The sequence below is a fragment of the Rhodotorula graminis genome (genome assembly GCF_001329695.1).
Source record: "Rhodotorula graminis WP1 unplaced genomic scaffold RHOBAscaffold_3, whole genome shotgun sequence".
Classification (NCBI taxonomy): domain Eukaryota; kingdom Fungi; phylum Basidiomycota; class Microbotryomycetes; order Sporidiobolales; family Sporidiobolaceae; genus Rhodotorula; species Rhodotorula graminis.
In genome coordinates this window covers 1,366,053-1,382,400 of record NW_017264930.1, presented here as the reverse complement: position 1 = coordinate 1,382,400, position 16,348 = coordinate 1,366,053, and the positions used below count along the sequence as shown (strand labels likewise).

At 66.7% G+C, this 16,348-nt stretch overlaps 3 protein-coding genes across 3 annotated transcripts; 2 read left to right on the top strand and 1 right to left on the bottom strand.

The window, feature by feature from the left end:
• Positions 1 to 1,063: 1,063 nt before the first annotated feature.
• Positions 1,064 to 9,238, bottom strand: RHOBADRAFT_49416 (uncharacterized protein; the record flags this gene model as incomplete). Its single annotated transcript, XM_018415249.1, has 13 exons — positions 1,064 to 1,795; positions 1,863 to 2,063; positions 2,137 to 2,632; positions 2,710 to 3,991; positions 4,072 to 4,241; positions 4,329 to 4,627; positions 4,804 to 5,781; positions 5,868 to 6,020; positions 6,117 to 7,951; positions 8,044 to 8,484; positions 8,548 to 8,733; positions 8,819 to 8,895; positions 8,991 to 9,238. 13 exons carry the CDS (start codon positions 9,236 to 9,238, stop codon positions 1,064 to 1,066), a joined length of 7,098 nt encoding a protein of 2,365 aa, XP_018273228.1.
• Positions 9,239 to 9,832: 594 nt separating this feature from the next.
• RHOBADRAFT_48148 (uncharacterized protein) lies at positions 9,833 to 12,373 on the top strand (the record flags this gene model as incomplete). Its single annotated transcript, XM_018415098.1, has 10 exons — positions 9,833 to 10,075; positions 10,216 to 10,292; positions 10,358 to 10,392; positions 10,492 to 10,719; positions 10,794 to 11,067; positions 11,160 to 11,390; positions 11,477 to 11,696; positions 11,791 to 11,924; positions 12,030 to 12,141; positions 12,211 to 12,373. The coding sequence occupies 9 exons, from the start codon at positions 9,833 to 9,835 to the stop codon at positions 12,133 to 12,135; spliced, it is 1,548 nt and encodes a 515-aa protein (XP_018273227.1). The 3' UTR covers positions 12,136 to 12,141; positions 12,211 to 12,373.
• A 324-nt stretch (positions 12,374 to 12,697) lies between these two features.
• On the top strand, positions 12,698 to 15,461 carry RHOBADRAFT_48147 (uncharacterized protein; the record flags this gene model as incomplete). The annotated part of the gene is made up of 11 exons (XM_018415097.1): positions 12,698 to 12,919; positions 13,001 to 13,058; positions 13,164 to 13,191; positions 13,269 to 13,280; positions 13,349 to 13,452; positions 13,534 to 13,618; positions 13,697 to 14,145; positions 14,226 to 14,512; positions 14,581 to 14,716; positions 14,890 to 15,014; positions 15,081 to 15,461. 11 exons carry the CDS (start codon positions 12,698 to 12,700, stop codon positions 15,123 to 15,125), a joined length of 1,551 nt encoding a protein of 516 aa, XP_018273226.1. The 3' UTR covers positions 15,126 to 15,461.
• Between the last annotated feature and the right edge of the window lie 887 nt (positions 15,462 to 16,348).

The window sequence follows — 16,348 nt, the reverse complement described above, 5'->3', positions numbered from 1 at the left end:
ACAGAAAATGCTCGAGACGATGGCGACCTTCCCAAGTCCAAGCGAGTCGAGGTGCGAGAGGGAGGACCGTCGGGAGGTGAACCCGATGCGTGTGGCGTGCGCCAGCAAAGTAGTGCTTTCCTTTGTCGAACCCCTTGGGTTCATCGGCTCTCCTCCCAACATCCGCTACGGGATTACCTCGAGACGTTGGGGCACGATACCGGGCTGTAAAGAACGAGGCTTGAGCGTAGCCACGCTGCCGGCCCTGCGACTCGGATTACCAGTCGCACCCTGGCAGCGCCGCACGCCCTCCCTCTTCTTTTGCTGCGCTTCGCGTTTTGCCCTGCACTCGTCCTGGCGCACTTTCCCGCTCCTTTTTCGCTCGCCCGAGCTGCTCGGCTCGAGCTCAGAGAGATGGTCGACAGGTCTGCTGAGTACCCGAGGCGAACCGGTAGCAGGAGGAGAGAGTTTCCCTCGGCAGCGGTCCACTTGAGAAGGCTCGTTTGGACCCTCTCTCCAGAGCCGCCTCGTTCTGCTCTCTCGGCTCGACTCGTGGCTCGATCGTCGTCATAGAGTGCTCAGAGTGCGGCACTCGTTCAAGCACTCGAGTGTCGCGAGCGCACAAGCGACCCGCGCCACCTCGACCTTTCGACGCACAGTCGAGCTGGCCTTTCCGGTGCACGTCTGCAAAAGCGTGCCCATCGTGAAATACTCGCCTCGTTCGGTCGATCGAGCCTTGCACCGTCGAGGAAGTGCGAGGTTGCACAGCGAGAACTCGACTTCCTCCTCCTCGACCTGCTCCTGAGCGCAGAGTCGCGCGGGCGGTACCGGTAATTGTCTGCAGCTTTCGGCCCATCGTCGAGTACTCGTCTCGATAGGTGGATCGAGCTACGAGTGCCCAGGAAAGAGCGAGGTCTGAACGCGAGAAATCGAGTCGACTTGAGAAGGCGCGCTCGGACCCTCTTTCCAGAGCCGCCTCGTTCTGCTGCCCCGTCAGCCGCTCGCTCAGGGTACGACGAGATGCACGTCAAGCAGTACAACCGGCGATGCTACAGAATGACGCTAGACCGAGGAACACACAGACTCAGGAAACCTCGCCCGCCGACCGCTCAGGCGACACCGCTCCGTCCTCTTTGCGCCTCATCTCGACATCTCCCTCCTGCTCGACGCCGAGCTCATGCACGACCTCGAGCGCAGGCGTCGTCAACGCCGTGTCGAGCTCGTCGCCCTGGTCCGTCGCGGCGGTCGAGGCGGCCTCGCCTGTCGGCGTCGACTGCTTCGAGGCCGACTCGGAGCCTGCGGCCGCGACCTCGGCCTCGGCCTCGGCGGCCTCGACGATCTCGGCGCCGAGCAAGGGCGACGGGCGAGGCTCCTCGACCGTGGCTGATCGAGGTGTCGAGGCTCGAGTGCGCTCCTCGACGGGCGATGCAGCGCTCGTCGCTTGAGGGGACTTCTTGCTCGGGCTCGGCGTCTCGTCGCGCATGTCGATGTCCTCGTCGACCTCGACGCCGTTCTGCTCGCCCTTGACGGCCGCCTTGGACGGCGCCGGCTCGGGCTCGGGCTGGTGGCCGCCGGCGGGCGCCGGCGCCCGCTTGGCCACCTCGTTGCGCTTGAACCAGCTGTTGAGCGTCGACTGGCTCCTCTTGGGCGACGGCACCTCGACGACGATGGCGCCGGACGGCGTGTCGATCTTGCGCTTCTTTGCGGCGGGTCGGCTCGTGGTTGAGGTAGACGGCTTGGAGCGCTTCGCCTGGGACGACGGCTGCCGTGCCCGGTCGTCGACGTCGTCGGAGGTGGCGACGACGATGCGCTTGCGCTGCGAGACGAGTGCAGGATGTGAGTCGGGATCGTGACGAGGCTCGATAGAGAGAGAGCGGGCGCACCTTGCTCGAGCTCGTCGCGGGGGCCGACTTTGGCGACGCAGGCTCGGCCTCGCTCTCGTCGTCCTCCGAGTCGTCGATGGCGATGATAGTGGGCGCGGCCGAGCGACGGGGCCGAGCGTTGACGCGCTTCGAGGACGAGACGGCGACGTCGAGGTCGGACAGCTCAAAGTCGTCCTCGTCCTTGGCGTGCACCTTGCGCTTCTGCGTGGGGCGAGAACACGTGTCAGGACGACGCACACGCACAGATGCGAGGCAGAGTCGGCAACGGACGGACCTTGGTCGCCTCGTCGGCAGTACTGACCGCCTCCGACTCGTCGTCCGACGCGTCCTCCTCGGCCGACGACGACTCGGCGCCCAAGTCGAACTCGATATCCGAGTCAGAGGCGAGCTCGACGACGGCCATCTTGCCCTTGCCCTTGCTCTTGGGCCTTGCGGGCGAGACCTTGGGCTCGACGGCGGACGCGACCTTCTTGACGGGCTTCTTCTCGCCAACGACGTCCGAGTCCGAGTCCGACTTGACCTTGGCCTTGACCTTGGCCTTGGCCGCCGCCGCCTTGACCTTCTTGGCGAACTGGTGCTTCTTCGTGCGCGGCGGGTTGACGATCTCGCCGCGCTGCGTCTGTTGTGTCTCGACGACGGCGTCGACGACGAGGTCGTTGCGTTCCTCGAACACCTCGATGTCCTTGGTCGCGTGCGTGAGGAGGTGCACGACGTGCGCCGTCTTGAGCTGGCCGTAGCGGTGGATGCGCCCGATCGCCTGCGTCGAGAGCCTGCGGGGGACAAGGGTCAGGATCGACGGCATCTGCGACGAGGGAGAGAGAGAGCGAGAGAGAGATGGGGGACGCACGCCTTGTACTGCTCCTTCGAGTCGGTAAAGAGCGGCGAGACGAAGATGGCCCAGTTGGCGGACGTGAGGTTGGCGCCGGACGAGGACGAGTCGGTCGCGAGGAGGAGGAGCACCTTCTGGTTCTTGGCCTTGGTCGCCGACTGGAACGCGGTGATGGCCGACGACTGCTGGTTGGCCGTGCCCTTGACGACGGCCGTCGGGATGCCGTACACGGTGAGCGTCTCGTGCACCTTGTCGAACAGGTCGTCGAACTGGACAAAGACGATGACGCGGTCGTCCTCGGGCGTCTGCTCGATGACGGTCACGAGCGTCTCGAGCTTGTACCCAAAGTGGCCCGAGTCGCGGTCGGTCCCGAGCGACTCGGCCGTGAGGAGGTTGTGGCGCTCGACCTCGGCGCCGCACGACGGCTCGACGCACCGACCGCGAGCGACGGCCTCCTCGACGGCGGCGAGCTTGCCGTCGTGGCCGCAGCACGACAGGATGGCGTCCTCGGTCACGACGTCGTCGCCCTTGCGCAGCACGTTGCGCACCTTGTCGAAGTAGCGCGCCGAGCGGTACCGGCCGACGAGCTCGGTCGTGAGCTTGTTGAGCGTGACGCCGGCGATGCGGACGAGGTTGACGCGGTGCGCGGTGAACTCCTGGTCGCTGTACTTGTCGGGACGCTCGTGGAAGTCGTCGATGTCCTTGGCGACCGGCTCGGCCTTGCCGCTGTCGCCGATCTTGCCGTCCTCGACGCCGGCTGCGACAGCGAGCTCCTTGAGGCACGCGTTGGCCGCCGCGTCGCCGAAGCCCTCGCCGAACAGGCGCTCGACCCAGATCTTGAAGTTCTTCTTGGCGCCGGGAACCTGGTCGTACAGGCCCTTCTTCTCGACGGCTCGGTGCAGCCACGCCGTCGCGACGAGGTGACGCTTGACCTGCTTCTTGCAGTCCTTGAGCTGACGCTCGCGCAGGTCGTGGATAAAGTCGCACACGTCGGGCGCCTCGCCGCCGGCGATCTCGTCCTCGTCGAGGTCGAGCGAGAAGTGGGAGCAGCGCTTGAGGAGCGCCTCGTCCGGCGTCTTGCTCTGGCCGAGCGCCTCGCGTAGGCGCTTGTCGCGGTCCGACTGCTTGTCGACCTTGACCTTGGCGATCTTGGCGAGCGACGGGTCGACGGCCGTCAGGTGGTGCTCGAGCTCGCGGTAGATGGCCATCTCGGCGCCCGGGAGGCGAACGCCGATGAGCTCGACCTCGAGCGGGATGTCGTCGATCTCGGCGACGTTCTGGCGAGCGTACTGGTCGAGGACTGCGACGGTAGGGGACGAGCGTGAGAGCCGTCGCGAGAGGAATCGTGCCGCACCGGGAGGAGGAAAATGGGGGACGTACAGCGCTGCGCGACTTGGTCTCGGCGGACGTGCCACGCCCTCGTGCGGACGTCGCAGTACGAGCGGAACTTCTCGGCCATGGTCGCCTCGCTGTTGCGCGTCTTGACGGCGTCGGCGACGCCTTCCGAGTCGTCGTTGATGCCGAGGTGGACGTGCAGGAGGTTGGCGATCCTGCGATGACGGGTAGCCGGGTCAGTCTCGAGGTCCAGGGCGGCGGCTGCGAGAGAGAGAAAGAGAGAGAGGAAGCTCGAGACGTACGACTTGACCTGCGAGAAATCGGACAGCGGCGGCGTGCCCGACAAGATCCAGCGCGAGCGCCCCTGGCACGTGTGGAACCCGACGAGGTCGGCGCCGTCGATGTACGAGAACTCGTCGAGGACGACTCGCGCCCACAGGAACATGGCGAGCGGCGGGCCCTGCAGCTTGGTCCAGTCTTGGCGCACCGAGTGGTCCCGCAGGCCCCACGGGTCGGCCTCGATCTGCTCCTTGCCCTGGCGGCCGACGTCGGGTTTTGGCGGCGCCTTGAAGTTGGGGTCGACGACCTTGCTCTGCTTGTTCTGCGAGGCGGGCCGAGGACGACGATGATGTTGAGGGTCAGGTCAGGGCGCACGAACGACTGGGAGAACCGACGGCGACGAGCGAGGAACGAGCGAGGAAGAAGGGACGAGGAACGAGGGGCAAGGGACGAGGGAAGAAGAGGGCGAGGGAGGAAGGGAGGAGCGAGGGGACGCACCTTCATCTTGCGCGTGAGCGGGATGTACTCCTCGTCGGCGCTGACGCTGCGGCGGTTCTTGCGCGCCGACTGGATCGCCTCGTACGCCGCCTTGGCGCCCTCGCCGACGAGACGCTTGACCTGGTCGCCGAGCGCGACCATCGTCTCGGCGACGCAGTGGCGGAAGTAGCGACCGGCCTTGTCGTCCGTCTTGATGTCGACGCGCGACGCGGCAAAGTCAGCCGTGTAGGGCCAGAAGCGCGGCGAGCTGAGGATGCTCTGCGCGATGATGACGACGTCGGCGTCCTGGAAGTCGGCGACCGAGTACTGCTTGAGCTTGGCGACGTCGCTGATGGCGATGCACTTGAGGCCCGAGCCGGCGAACTTGTCAACCTCGGTGCCCCACTGGCCGAACAGGTGCTTGGGGACGACGACGAGGGTCGCCTTGAGCGGGACGCGGTCGGTCGACTTGGGAAGGACGGCGTCGTGCTTGCGGCGCGCCGCGATGAGGGCGAGCGTGATGCACGTCTTGCCGTACCCGACGGCGTCGGCGAGCACGCCGCCGCGGATGACGACCTCGCGCGTCGCCTTGGCCTCGGCCTGCCACCCGAGCTGTGGCAGGAGCGCCTCGGCGACCTCCTCCTCGACCCACGGCTCGGGCGACGCCTCCTGCTCGATCATCCAGTGCAGCGAGCGCAGCTGCTCGGGCCGCAGCGCGTGCTTCTTGAAGAGCTTGGGGTTGGCGGCCTCGGGGTCGCGGCGGTTCGACCGGAGCGAGAACTTGACGCTCGGGGCCGGGCCGAGGTCGGCGCTCGCCTCGGTGAGGAGGCGCCACGACAGGACAGGTTTGCCGACCTCGGCGAGGCTCGAGCGCACCGGCGGGAGCTGGGCGAGGACGCGGTGCGACAGGCTCGCCGCGTTCAGCGCGACCTTGAACTGGAAGTCGTTGCCGACCTGGCGCGTGTGGACGATGATGGGCGCAGGGCGGTTCTTGAGCGACTGCAGGAAGGTGAACAGGTGACAGGTGAGTACGCGAGAGAGGACGTGCGGGTCTCGCAGAGACGCAAGAGAGAGCGGCGACGCACCGTTTCGTAGGCGGCAGCCTGCAGGCCGTCCTCGCGCGCCGTGATGTTGACGGTCCACGGGTTCTTCTTGCCCGTGCCGAGCTTCCACCGGCGCACCCACTCGATCTCGGGCACGTCGGGCGCGCAGCGGAAGCACGCGTGCGTCGGCAGGCTCTGCGACGGAGGAGGAAGGAGGGACACGGCGAGGAGGGGTTAGCGCCGGACGGCGGCGGGCTCGAGACAAGGTAAAGAGAGACGAGTGCGACGCACCTCGGCGTCGACGGTCTGCCAGTCGTACAACGTGTCCCACTCGGGGATGCGGGCGAGCATCCAGCCGAGCTTGGTGAAGACCTCGGCGCCCTCGTGCTGCAGGTCGACGTCGTGCCAGGCCTCCTTGGCCCAGATCGAGCTCGGCGACTTGGCGAGCGGCACGTGCGCGACGAGGAGCGTCTCGGCCTGCGCGCACTTGTCGTCGCCGACCGACACCTCGAACCCGGCGCCGATGGTCGAGAACTTGCTCGCCTCGTTGACGTCGCTCGCGCCTGCGACGAGCTTGCCGCCAGGCAGAGGCTCCCAGCAGTGCGTGACGAAGATCTCGGGGCGCCGAGGCGAGTCCTTGGGCTTGTAGACGCGGTTGGCCGTGTCGCCGCCCTCGACCGTGCCGTTGAGGCGCCAGCTCGGCTCGAGCGACGCGATGAGCGGGCGCATCGTGCTCGTGCGGGCGCACGTCTCGGCGAACACGAAGCGGTCGTGCACGGCCTCGAGGTACGGCGACGGGTCGAAGAAGAAGAAGAGCGGCGTCGCCGCGGCGGGCTCGACGCGGCGGTACAGGGCGTTGGTCGCCGTGCCGCACTCGGCCTCGAGCTGGTACAGGCCGTCGATCTGGCGGTCGAGCAGCGTCGCGTCGCCCTTGAACGCCATCTTGATCGTGGCCGGCCGCTTCTCGTCCTTGTACTCCTCGAGCCCGAGGCGCGCACGCCACGAGTCGACCATGTCGCCGTACTCCATGTCGAGGTGCGTCTTGAGGCGCGACAGCGGGATCGACAGGTCCCACTCGCCGGCGAGGAGGTCGCTCGCACCCTCGGCGACCTTGGCGCGAGCGATGGGCTGCTCAAACGCGGCGCGCAACGGGTCGAGCGTGCCGAGGTCGCGCGGCGGGTCGACAAACACGCGCCACTCCATGCCCGTCGCGGCGAAGAAGAGCTCGAGGCGCGCCTTGTCCGAGCCGTAGATGGCCGTCCAGTGCGACCGGCGCGAGACGTGCTCAAAGTGGAACTCGGCGTCGGCGAGCGCGTCGGCGATCGTGTCGAGGTACTTGTCGACGAGCTGGTGCTCGACGTTGCCGCCCTTGTCGAGCGCGCGCTCGAGGACGAGCCCGATCTCGTCGCGACCAAAGCCCGGGACCGTGACCCGCATCGGCAGGAGCGTCTTGAGGTCGCGCTCGAACTGGACGGGCGGCTCGCGCATCGCCGTCGAGGGCTCGTAGCGATGCTTGGGCTTGCCCTGGTGCGGCGCGCACGCCGAGTGGCCGCAGCCGGCGCACGTCGAGATGGCGTGCTGCGAGACGTCGAGGGGGCCCTCGCACGGGCACTGGCGGGCCGAGCGGTGGGCGCGGTCGAGGAGGTCCGACGGGGCCGGCTGCGACGAGGCGAGGTCGACAGGGTACTCGGTGAGGCGGTCGGCGCCGCGAAGGCGCGCCTCGAGGTCCTCGCTCGTCGCGCCCGCCGACCGCGAGCCGGCCGGCGCGACGCCGGCCATGTCGACGTCCTCGTCGTCGGCGCCTTGGAGCGCCTCCTCGACGACGGCCTTGTCGTCGAACGTGTTGGCGGCGACGAGGAGGGCCGAGATGATGGCGGTCCCGACGACGGTCGAGCTCATGGCGTTGCCGGCGAGGTCGGCGAGTTGGTCGGTCGACTCGCGCGTGAGGAGGAGCTCGTCGATCGGGAGACCCTGTAGGGCGAGCGCCTCGATGCCGACGACAGGCCCGCCGCGGTTGGTGAGGTAGGCGATCATGTTGGGCGTGAGGCACGGCGTGATGCCGAACAGCTTCGACGACGTGGTGCGGTCGACGTTCTGCGACAGGTTCCAGATGGCCGACTTGTACACTGCGCGAGGGAGACCGAGAACGAGAGAGGGTGGGTCAGGAACGACGCGCTGGGACGAGGAGGGGCAGGGACTGGGGAGGAAGCGGGCGCACTGATGTCGACGCCCATGCGGGCCTGCCGCAGGAACGAGATGTCCATCAGGTCGAGGACGCGCTCCGTCTGCGCCTCGGCCCAGTCCTGCCACGCGCCGTCGGGCATAGTCGGCTTGCCGCCCTGCGCCGACCAGCCCGTGAGCGGCTTCTGCGGGCCGAGCTTCTCGAGCGAGCGCGCGATCGAGTGGCGCTGCTGACACCTCGCCCAGTCGGTCGCGTCGCGCTGCTTGCCGAGGAGGGCGGTCGCGCGGCGCTGCGATAGCTCGGTGCGAGCCCGGTGCACGCGCACGTCGTCGCTGTCGAGCAGGAACGCCTCGGCGGGCGACGAGGCCGGACGTGCGAGGCCCTGGAGCTTTGACGCCCACCGCTCGGTCATGCGGCCGCTCGACAGCACCGAGCCGAGGTCGCCCTTCTTCTTGGCCTGCGGGAACGCGACGAGGTCTGCGGGTGCGGGCCCGTGAGTGACGGTCCTCGCTCCCTAACATGCAGCGAGAGGGGACGTACATCCACGGGTGCGCGTGTGTGGGACGTAGTACTTCTTGGTGTCGAGGCGGGCGAACGTGGCCGTGTACTCGATCGAGTTGAAGTTCTTGACCATCTCGTTCCACTCGGCGCTGAGCACGTTCTCGAGGATGACGACCTTGGGGCGAGCCTTCTCGACCCAGCGGAACATGCCAAAGAAGGTGCGACCTGCGAGACGAGGCCGAGGAGAAGAAAGTCGGCTCGTGCACGGGCCTGCCGGTCCTCGATCTCGAGAGAGCGAAGCAGGACGAACCGGACTCTCCATCGTCCTCGAGGCCCTTGCGCAGCTTGTTGAGGGTCGAAAAGTCGACGCACGACGTTCCGGCGATGCTGTGGGCGGGACGGGAAGGTCAGACGGGGTGGGCGAGGACATGGGAGGGGTCGCAGGCTCGGCAAGGAGCGAGCCTCGACGAGAGGAGACGCACAGCATGTCGGCGTGCTGCGGGACCTTTGCGAAGGCGCCGTACGCGGTGCGCGCCTTGTCGTTGGGCAGCTCTTGGACGTCGCGGAACAGGAGCGGCGGGTGGAAGTTGCGCTCGATGTAGGCCTGCTTGAACGGCTCGATCTCGGCTGAAAAGACGTGCTCGACCGACGCCTTGATGCCCTTCTGCGCCTCGAGCGAGCGCAGCATCATCTTGAGCGCGAGGATGGGCGACTCGGTGCCGGAGCACATGGTCGCGACCCGGAGCGGGCGGTCGAGGGCGGTAAACAGGTCGGCGAGCGCGTCGGCGTTGCGCCTGACCACGTCGTCGAAGATGTCGTGGATGTTGCTGATCGGCGGCAGGCCCAGGTCGAGGTGCTCGCGCGAGACGGCGCCGTCGTTCTCGTCGTCGCTGCCGGCGGACCGACCCGCCTTGGACGCGGCCTTCTTGCGCGGCGGCATGGCGTGCTCGAGCTGGAGTGTAGTGCTGGCGGCGGCGTCGACAGCTCCCGGCGGGCGAGGAGCGAGGCGAGGAGGAAAGTTGAAGGGCGAACGGCAGACGCGAAGGTGGGTCGCGTTGGAGGGGTTTGGACGGCTCGGTCGAAGGCGCGCGGCTGCTGGGGCATCACCGGGGCGTTTCTCGTGCTAATCAAGCTGCCGCAGCTGGTGCAGAGCGGGTTGGTGGAGAGGAAGCAGGCGACGAGGCGAAAGCGCGAGGTCGGCAAGTGGTCCACCTCGACGACCGCGTCTGGGCGGTACGCGCCGGTCCTGAACAACTTCTGAAAGCTTCGTACGCGCTCTCGGTTGTAGCAGGCCCGCGCAGCAGGGTGGTAGCCGTCGCACCGCATGTTTCCAGCGGCGGGCGGCCACGACCGCCGCCCTCGCCGCTCTGCTCAGGCTGCGAGCTCTGCAATTGAGGAGCAATTCAGCCACAGCCGAAGCCCTCCAACCGCCAGTCCAGCAAGCGAGAGGGAGGGTGTCGCCGCCTCGCTCTCCCCCACTCCACCTCCCCTCTCTCCTCCACCAGCTCCTCCCTCCTCGACAGGGAGCTCTAGCGACACCATGAGCAACGCCAGCAACTTTCTCGATGTGCGTACACCCTCTCTCGAGTGCGGTCCACCCCTGTCCTCCCCTGTCGAGCCAGACTCGTCATCTCGGACGGTTCACTGACCCTCTGCTCCCACCTCCCTCCCTCGCCTGCTGTATCTGGCTGCGCCCACGCCGAGCAGAAAGCATGTGAGATCGTCAAGCAGGCGATCGACGCCGACATCAAGCAGGAGTGGAGCGAGGCCTTCAAGCTGTACAAGTGCGCCCAGGTCCACTCGTCCTTTCGGGGGCCGCAGGACACTGACCAGCTCGTGCGACGTGCAGGAATTCGCTCGACTACTTCAACATGGCTTACAAGTGTACGTCCCCCCTGGAATGAGCTGGACGGGCGCGATACTCGTCCCGCCCCACTGCCGCACTCGGGCTCACCTCCTCGTCGTCCCTCCCAACCCGTGCAGACGAGAAGAACCCCAAGCTCAAAGACCTGATCCGCTCCAAGGTCGAGGAGTACCTCGACCGCGCCGAGAAGCTCAAGGAGCACATCACGGCTTCCGAGGCGAAAGCCAAGGCCGACGCCGACGGCGGGCGCAAGGCGGTCAACGGTGGTGGCGGTGGTGCGCAGGCCAAGAAGGGGCAGGGCGAGGACGACGATGCCGACACGAAGAAGCTGCGGGACGGGTTGTCGAGTGCGTCCTCGCGCTTCCTCCCCTCGTCAGGCCTGATGGAGGCGGAGCGCTCACCCAGGTACCCCTTCCTGCAGGCGCGATCCTGTCCGAGACGCCCAACGTGCGGTGGGAGGACGTCGCCGGTCTCGAGCAGGCCAAGGAGTCGCTCAAGGAGGCCGTCATCCTGCCGATCAAGTTCCCTCACCTCTTCACGGGCAAGCGCACGCCCTGGCGCGGCATCCTCCTCTACGGCCCTCCCGGTACCGGCAAGAGTTTCCTTGCCAAGGCCGTCGCGACCGAGGCCAAGAGCACCTTCTTCAGCGTGTCCTCGTCCGACCTCGTCAGCAAGTGGATGGGCGAGAGCGAGCGGTGCGTCCTACTCTCTCTCGGTCTTCTCGACCTCTCGACTGTCGCGCCCCTCCCTTTCTCAAGTCGTACTGACTCGAGGGACCTGTCGACAGTCTCGTCAAGCAGCTTTTCGCGATGGCGCGCGAGCACGCCCCGTCCATCATCTTCATCGACGAGATCGACTCTCTGTGCGGCACTCGTGGCGAGGGCGAGTCCGAGGCGTCGAGGCGCATCAAGACCGAGTTCCTCGTGCAGATGAATGGCGTCGGCAATGACCAGAGCGGTGTCCTCGTGCTCGGCGCGACCAACATTCCGTGGGCGCTCGACGTCGCCATCAAGCGCCGGTGCGTCGCGGCAGCCCCGCTTTTCCTCGTTCCCTCTATCTTCTTTGTCGAGCAGGCTCCTGACAACGTCCTCTGAACGACCGCAGATTCGAGAAGCGCATCTACATCCCTCTGCCCGACCCTGCCGCTCGCGTCAAGATGTTCCACCTCAACATCGGGACGACGCCGTGCCAGCTCTCGCAGGCCGACTACCGCGCGCTCGGCGAGCGCACCGAGGGCTACTCGGGCTCGGACTTGGCCGTCGTCGTGCGCGACGCCCTCATGCAGCCGGTCCGCAAGGTCCTGAGCGCGACGCACTTCAAGGAGGTGCGCCCTCTTCCTCTCTGTCTCCCGCCGGCTCGAAGGACCCTCGTGAGGGCCGTACTGACCCTCTCTCGTGCCTACGTCGTCCATACCGCAGATTGACGTGCCCGTCGAGGACGCCGACCCGCCCAAGTCCGTCAAGAAGCTGACACCGTGCTCGCCAGGCGACGCGGGCGCCAAGGAGATGACGTGGAACGACATCGACAGCAACGAGCTGCAGGAGCCACCTTTGTGCGTCGCGTTCGCCTTTTCTCCTGAGCCAGTCGGCCGTCCTCGCGCGCGCTCTGAGGGGTCGACCTGTCGCCGGGAGCTCACGATTTTGCCCTTCTTGCGCAGGACCTACAACGACTTTGTGCGCGCCGTTCAGAGCGCCAAGCCAACCGTGTCGCAGGAGGACATCAAGCAGCACCTCGTTTTTGCGCAGGAAGGCGGCAGCGAGTAGAGCCAGGTCCGTCGCCGGCTCGCTCTCTATTTCGGCTCTCGAGGCCTCCGGCCTGACGTTCCCCTCTTCCCGCAGTCTGTCACGCCCTCTCGATCCGCGCCTCGCCTCTAGACGCGCCGCACCCTCGTTCGCTTGCGCGCCGGCGTCCGATCTCTCTCTCTGTCGACGTTGTACTTCTTCCCGGCCGAGCGAGGCGAGCCTTTCTCTGCGCATGTATTGCAGCTCCATGTCGTCTCTCTCTCGTGTTCTCGAGGGACCAGCGAGAGATGGGCAAGGGACGCGGCTGCCGAGTCGAGAGCCGTGGGTTCGTGCGAGGCCGAGTCGAGGGAGAGAGGGCGCCGGGTGGCACGGGACCGGGCTGGGTCGGCTGCGAGAGTGCGTCGATGCGCAGAGGACAGCGGTACAGAGGGTGCGGCGGGCGAGCCAGCGCTCCGGCCAGAAGGTTGGTCGGCCTGCGCCGAGTCGAACGAGCCGCGCGCGGAGCCAGCCAGCTCGCTCCTCTTGCTCGAACTCCGCCCGCCCACGCTCACTCGCCCCAGCTGTTCGAGCACTCGCGAGCTCGATGCCGTCGTCCACCTACGTGTCTGCGCCAGCGAGCGCGCCGTCCCACTTCGTCGAGACGCTCGGCAAGCTGTCGTCGTCCCTCCCCGAGCTTCCCGCCGTCGAGTGGTCGGCCAAGACGGTGGCCACCTCGGTCCTCGCCATCGTTGTGACCCTGCTCCTCGCAGAGCAGGTCCTGTGGCGCTCGCGCAAGCAGGCGCTCCCCGGCCATGCGTGGCAGATTGTGCGTGCCGAGCTCCTCCCTCCTTCCCATTCCTCGCCGCGGGCCGCCGCATCCCCCACTGACCTCGCATGCGCGTCGCAGCCGGTCATTGGGCAGTTCGCAGAGTCGCTCAACCCGTCCATGGAGGCCTACAAGCGCTGTGCGTCCCCCCTCTCGCTCCCTCCCCCTCTCCCCCTTGTTTCGCTCTCGGCCGCGCGCGGGCGCGAGGTCAACAATGGCTGACCCCTCGCGATCGCGCCACCAGCCTGGGCAACGCCGCTCGCGTCTGTCTCGTGAGTCCATCTCGCACGCGTCGACCGAGCCCGGGCGACTGCTGACCTCGCCCTTGCCCTCCCTCTCCTCGCGACAGCGTGTTCAACATGTGCGCACGCGCCACCTCCTCTTCACCCCGACTGTAGGGCTCTGACACGCCGGCCTGCCGTCCTGCAGCTTCATCGTCATCGCCTCGACCACCGACTATGCTCGCAAGATCCTCAACTCGTCGACCCTCGCCGAGCCGTGCCTCGTCCGTTCGGCCAAGCAGATCCTCTTGCGTGCGTCCCTTCTCGCTCACCTCGAGCAGGTCACCGCATCCATCAGACTCGAGCACCTGACCCCTCCCTGTCCATGCGCAGCCGAGAACTGGGTCTTCCTGAACGGCAAGGTCCACAACGAGTACCGCAAGGGCCTCAACGTCCTGTTCACGCCCAAGGCGCTCGAGTGCGTCCCTCTCCTCTCTCTGTGTGTGCGCGCAGGAGGCGACGAGCGAGCAGCACGGACTGACACGTTTCGGCGCAGGATCTACCTTCGCGTGCAGGACACGATCTACCGCAAGTTCTTCGACTCGTGGGTCGCCAACCCGAACCCGAGCCCGGAGCCCTACATGATGAAGTTCCGCAACCTCAACATGTTCACGTCGCTGCGCGTCTTCTGCGGCGAGTACATCGCCGAGGACGCGGCCGAGGAGATCTCGAGCAAGTACTGGCAAATCACCAAGGCGCTCGAGCTCGTCAACTTCCCGTTCGCGTTCCCGGGCACCAAGGTGTGGAACGCGTGCCGTGCGCGCGAGGTCGCCGTCAAGCACCTGAGCAACGCCGCCGCCGCGTCCAAGAAGGCCATGGCGCAGGGCAAGGAGGCCGACTGCCTCCTCGACGCGTGGGTCGAGCAGATCCTCGCCAAGAAGGTCCGCGAGTACACCGACAAGGAGATGGCGCTCGTCCTCCTCTCGTTCATCTTTGCCTCGCAGGGTGCGTCCACGATTTCTTCCAGCCTCCCCCTCTTGCCCCTTCCTCCTCGAGACTGACCTCGCTCCTCCACACGCACACAGACGCCATGTCGTCGTCCATCACGTTCGCTTTCCAGCTCCTCGCCGACAACCCCGACATCCTCGCCAAGGTCCGCGAGGAGCAGACTCGCGTCCGCGCCGGCGACCACGAGTCGCCCATGTCGCTCGCCTGGCTCGAGCAGATGCCCTACACGAATGCCGTCACCAAGGAGGTCTTGCGCTACCGCCCGCCGGTCATCATGGTGCCGTACCTCACCAAGAAGCCGTTCCCGATCAACGACGAGTACACCGTTCCCAAGGGCACCATGCTCATTCCCTCGTTCTGGAACGTGCGTCCTCCTCCCTCTCTCTCCCTTTCTCGTGAGTGCCCCCACTCATGTCGAGCGCCTTTCCACAGTCGCTGCACGACCCGGCCGTCTACCCCGAGCCCGAGGAGTTCAAGCCCGAGCGGTGGCTGCCGGGCGGCGTCAACGCCAACGGCACCGACTCGAAGAACTGGCTCGTCTTCGGTGCGGGTGCGCACAAGTGCATCGGTGCGTCGACTCTCCCTCGAACCTTCACGAACCTCAGAAGGACAGAACTGACCTCGCCTCGCCCCCTCTTCTCTCTCTGTCCCTCTCCTCCCCTCCTCTCGTCCGCCCTCTCGCCCTCGTCCCACCCACTCGTCCGCTGTGACATCGCCCCGACTGCCCCTTACGACCTGCAGGCCAGAACTACGTCTACATGCACATGTCGGCCGTCATCGGCTCGGCGGCGCTCTTCCTCAACTGGGAGCACGAGGTCACGCCGCTCAGCGAGGAGATTGAGATCATCGCCACCCTCTTCCCCAAGGTGCGCCCCGACTATCTCTCATCGTCCACTCTGTCGCTCGTCCTCTGACCCCGTCGCCGCCTGCAGGACGGCTGCCGCCTCAAGTTCAGCAAGCGCGAGGTCGAGCACTGAGCTCTCCTCGTTGCGCTCTCTCTCTCTCTCTCTCTCTCTCTCCTGTCGGTCTCTCCCTACTCTCCAGCACCTTCTGCAGCCCACACCTTATTGTCGTTCGGCGCCCTTGGCCCCCGTATTCCCCTCCTCCTTCATCTCTCTCTCTCTCTCTCCTCCCGCAGTGCTCGGGTGCGCCTGCGCCCCGAGCCATCCTGCACCTCGATGTCCTTCCTCCATAGACAAGTCCGGCGTGGCTCGGAGGCGGTCGGGCCTGTACGAGAGGCGGTGGCGGCGGCGGTTGGTCGACGAGGCGTTAGAGTCAGTTGCCTCTCCATGGATCGCGTTTGTTTCCGTGTCGGCCGGCTTCCTCGAGTATGAGAGTGGCGTTCAAGCACCGCTTCGTCGAGAGCGGCCGCATCTGGTGCGAGGGCGACGAGCACGAGAGCTGGTGGCTTCGCTCGAGCCTCGCGCGACTGGTCGAGCTGCTCGCCCCTTGCGCGCATGTCCGCAAATGACAGGGTTTGAAAGAGATAGTACACGCTACACGGCTGCGTCCAGCACGCGCGACCAGTGCTCGTCGCCGCTTGCTGCAGCCGATCGCGACGAAGAGCTCTTCGCCGCGCGCTCTTTCCGCTCCCACCTCGCCCTCAGAGCGCAATGAAGGCCGCCAGCAGCACATTCTGTCTGTCCAGCAACCGAACTAGCCCGTCCGCCATGACCTGTGAGTCCTCTCTCGTCCCGCCTCCGCTCGTCGTCACGGGTCACTGATCAAGCGTTTGCTCGTCGCAACAGAGCTACGAGACGCTCGCAAGCAGTCTGGGCGAGCTCCAATGCAGCCAGAGCGGCCGTCGACACCATCGCAGCGCGCGCTCAGCTGCGGTGGAGCGGCGCGGACATCCTCCCTTCGCAGCTCTCCTTGTCCGGCTCGCCCTCACGCCTCGCGCTCTCGCCTTCCAGCCTTTCGTCCTCCATCAGCCCGTCAGCAACGTCGTCATGGTCGCGTGTGCAGTTCTCGCCATCTTGTTCGTCGTGCTCGGCCACGCCGCTCCGCTCCCAGGTGCGCCTCGTCTCGCTCCTCACCCTCCCCCTCTCGGACCAACAAGCCGACCTGTCGGAGCCCTGCAGGCGACATCAAAGGACTCGCAACTTCCGTCAAGGTCGACTCGGCAACGAGCGCGGCGCTCGCCGAGGTGTCGGCAAAGGAGCTGTGCGTCCACTCTCTCCTGCCTCGCCCTTCTCGAACA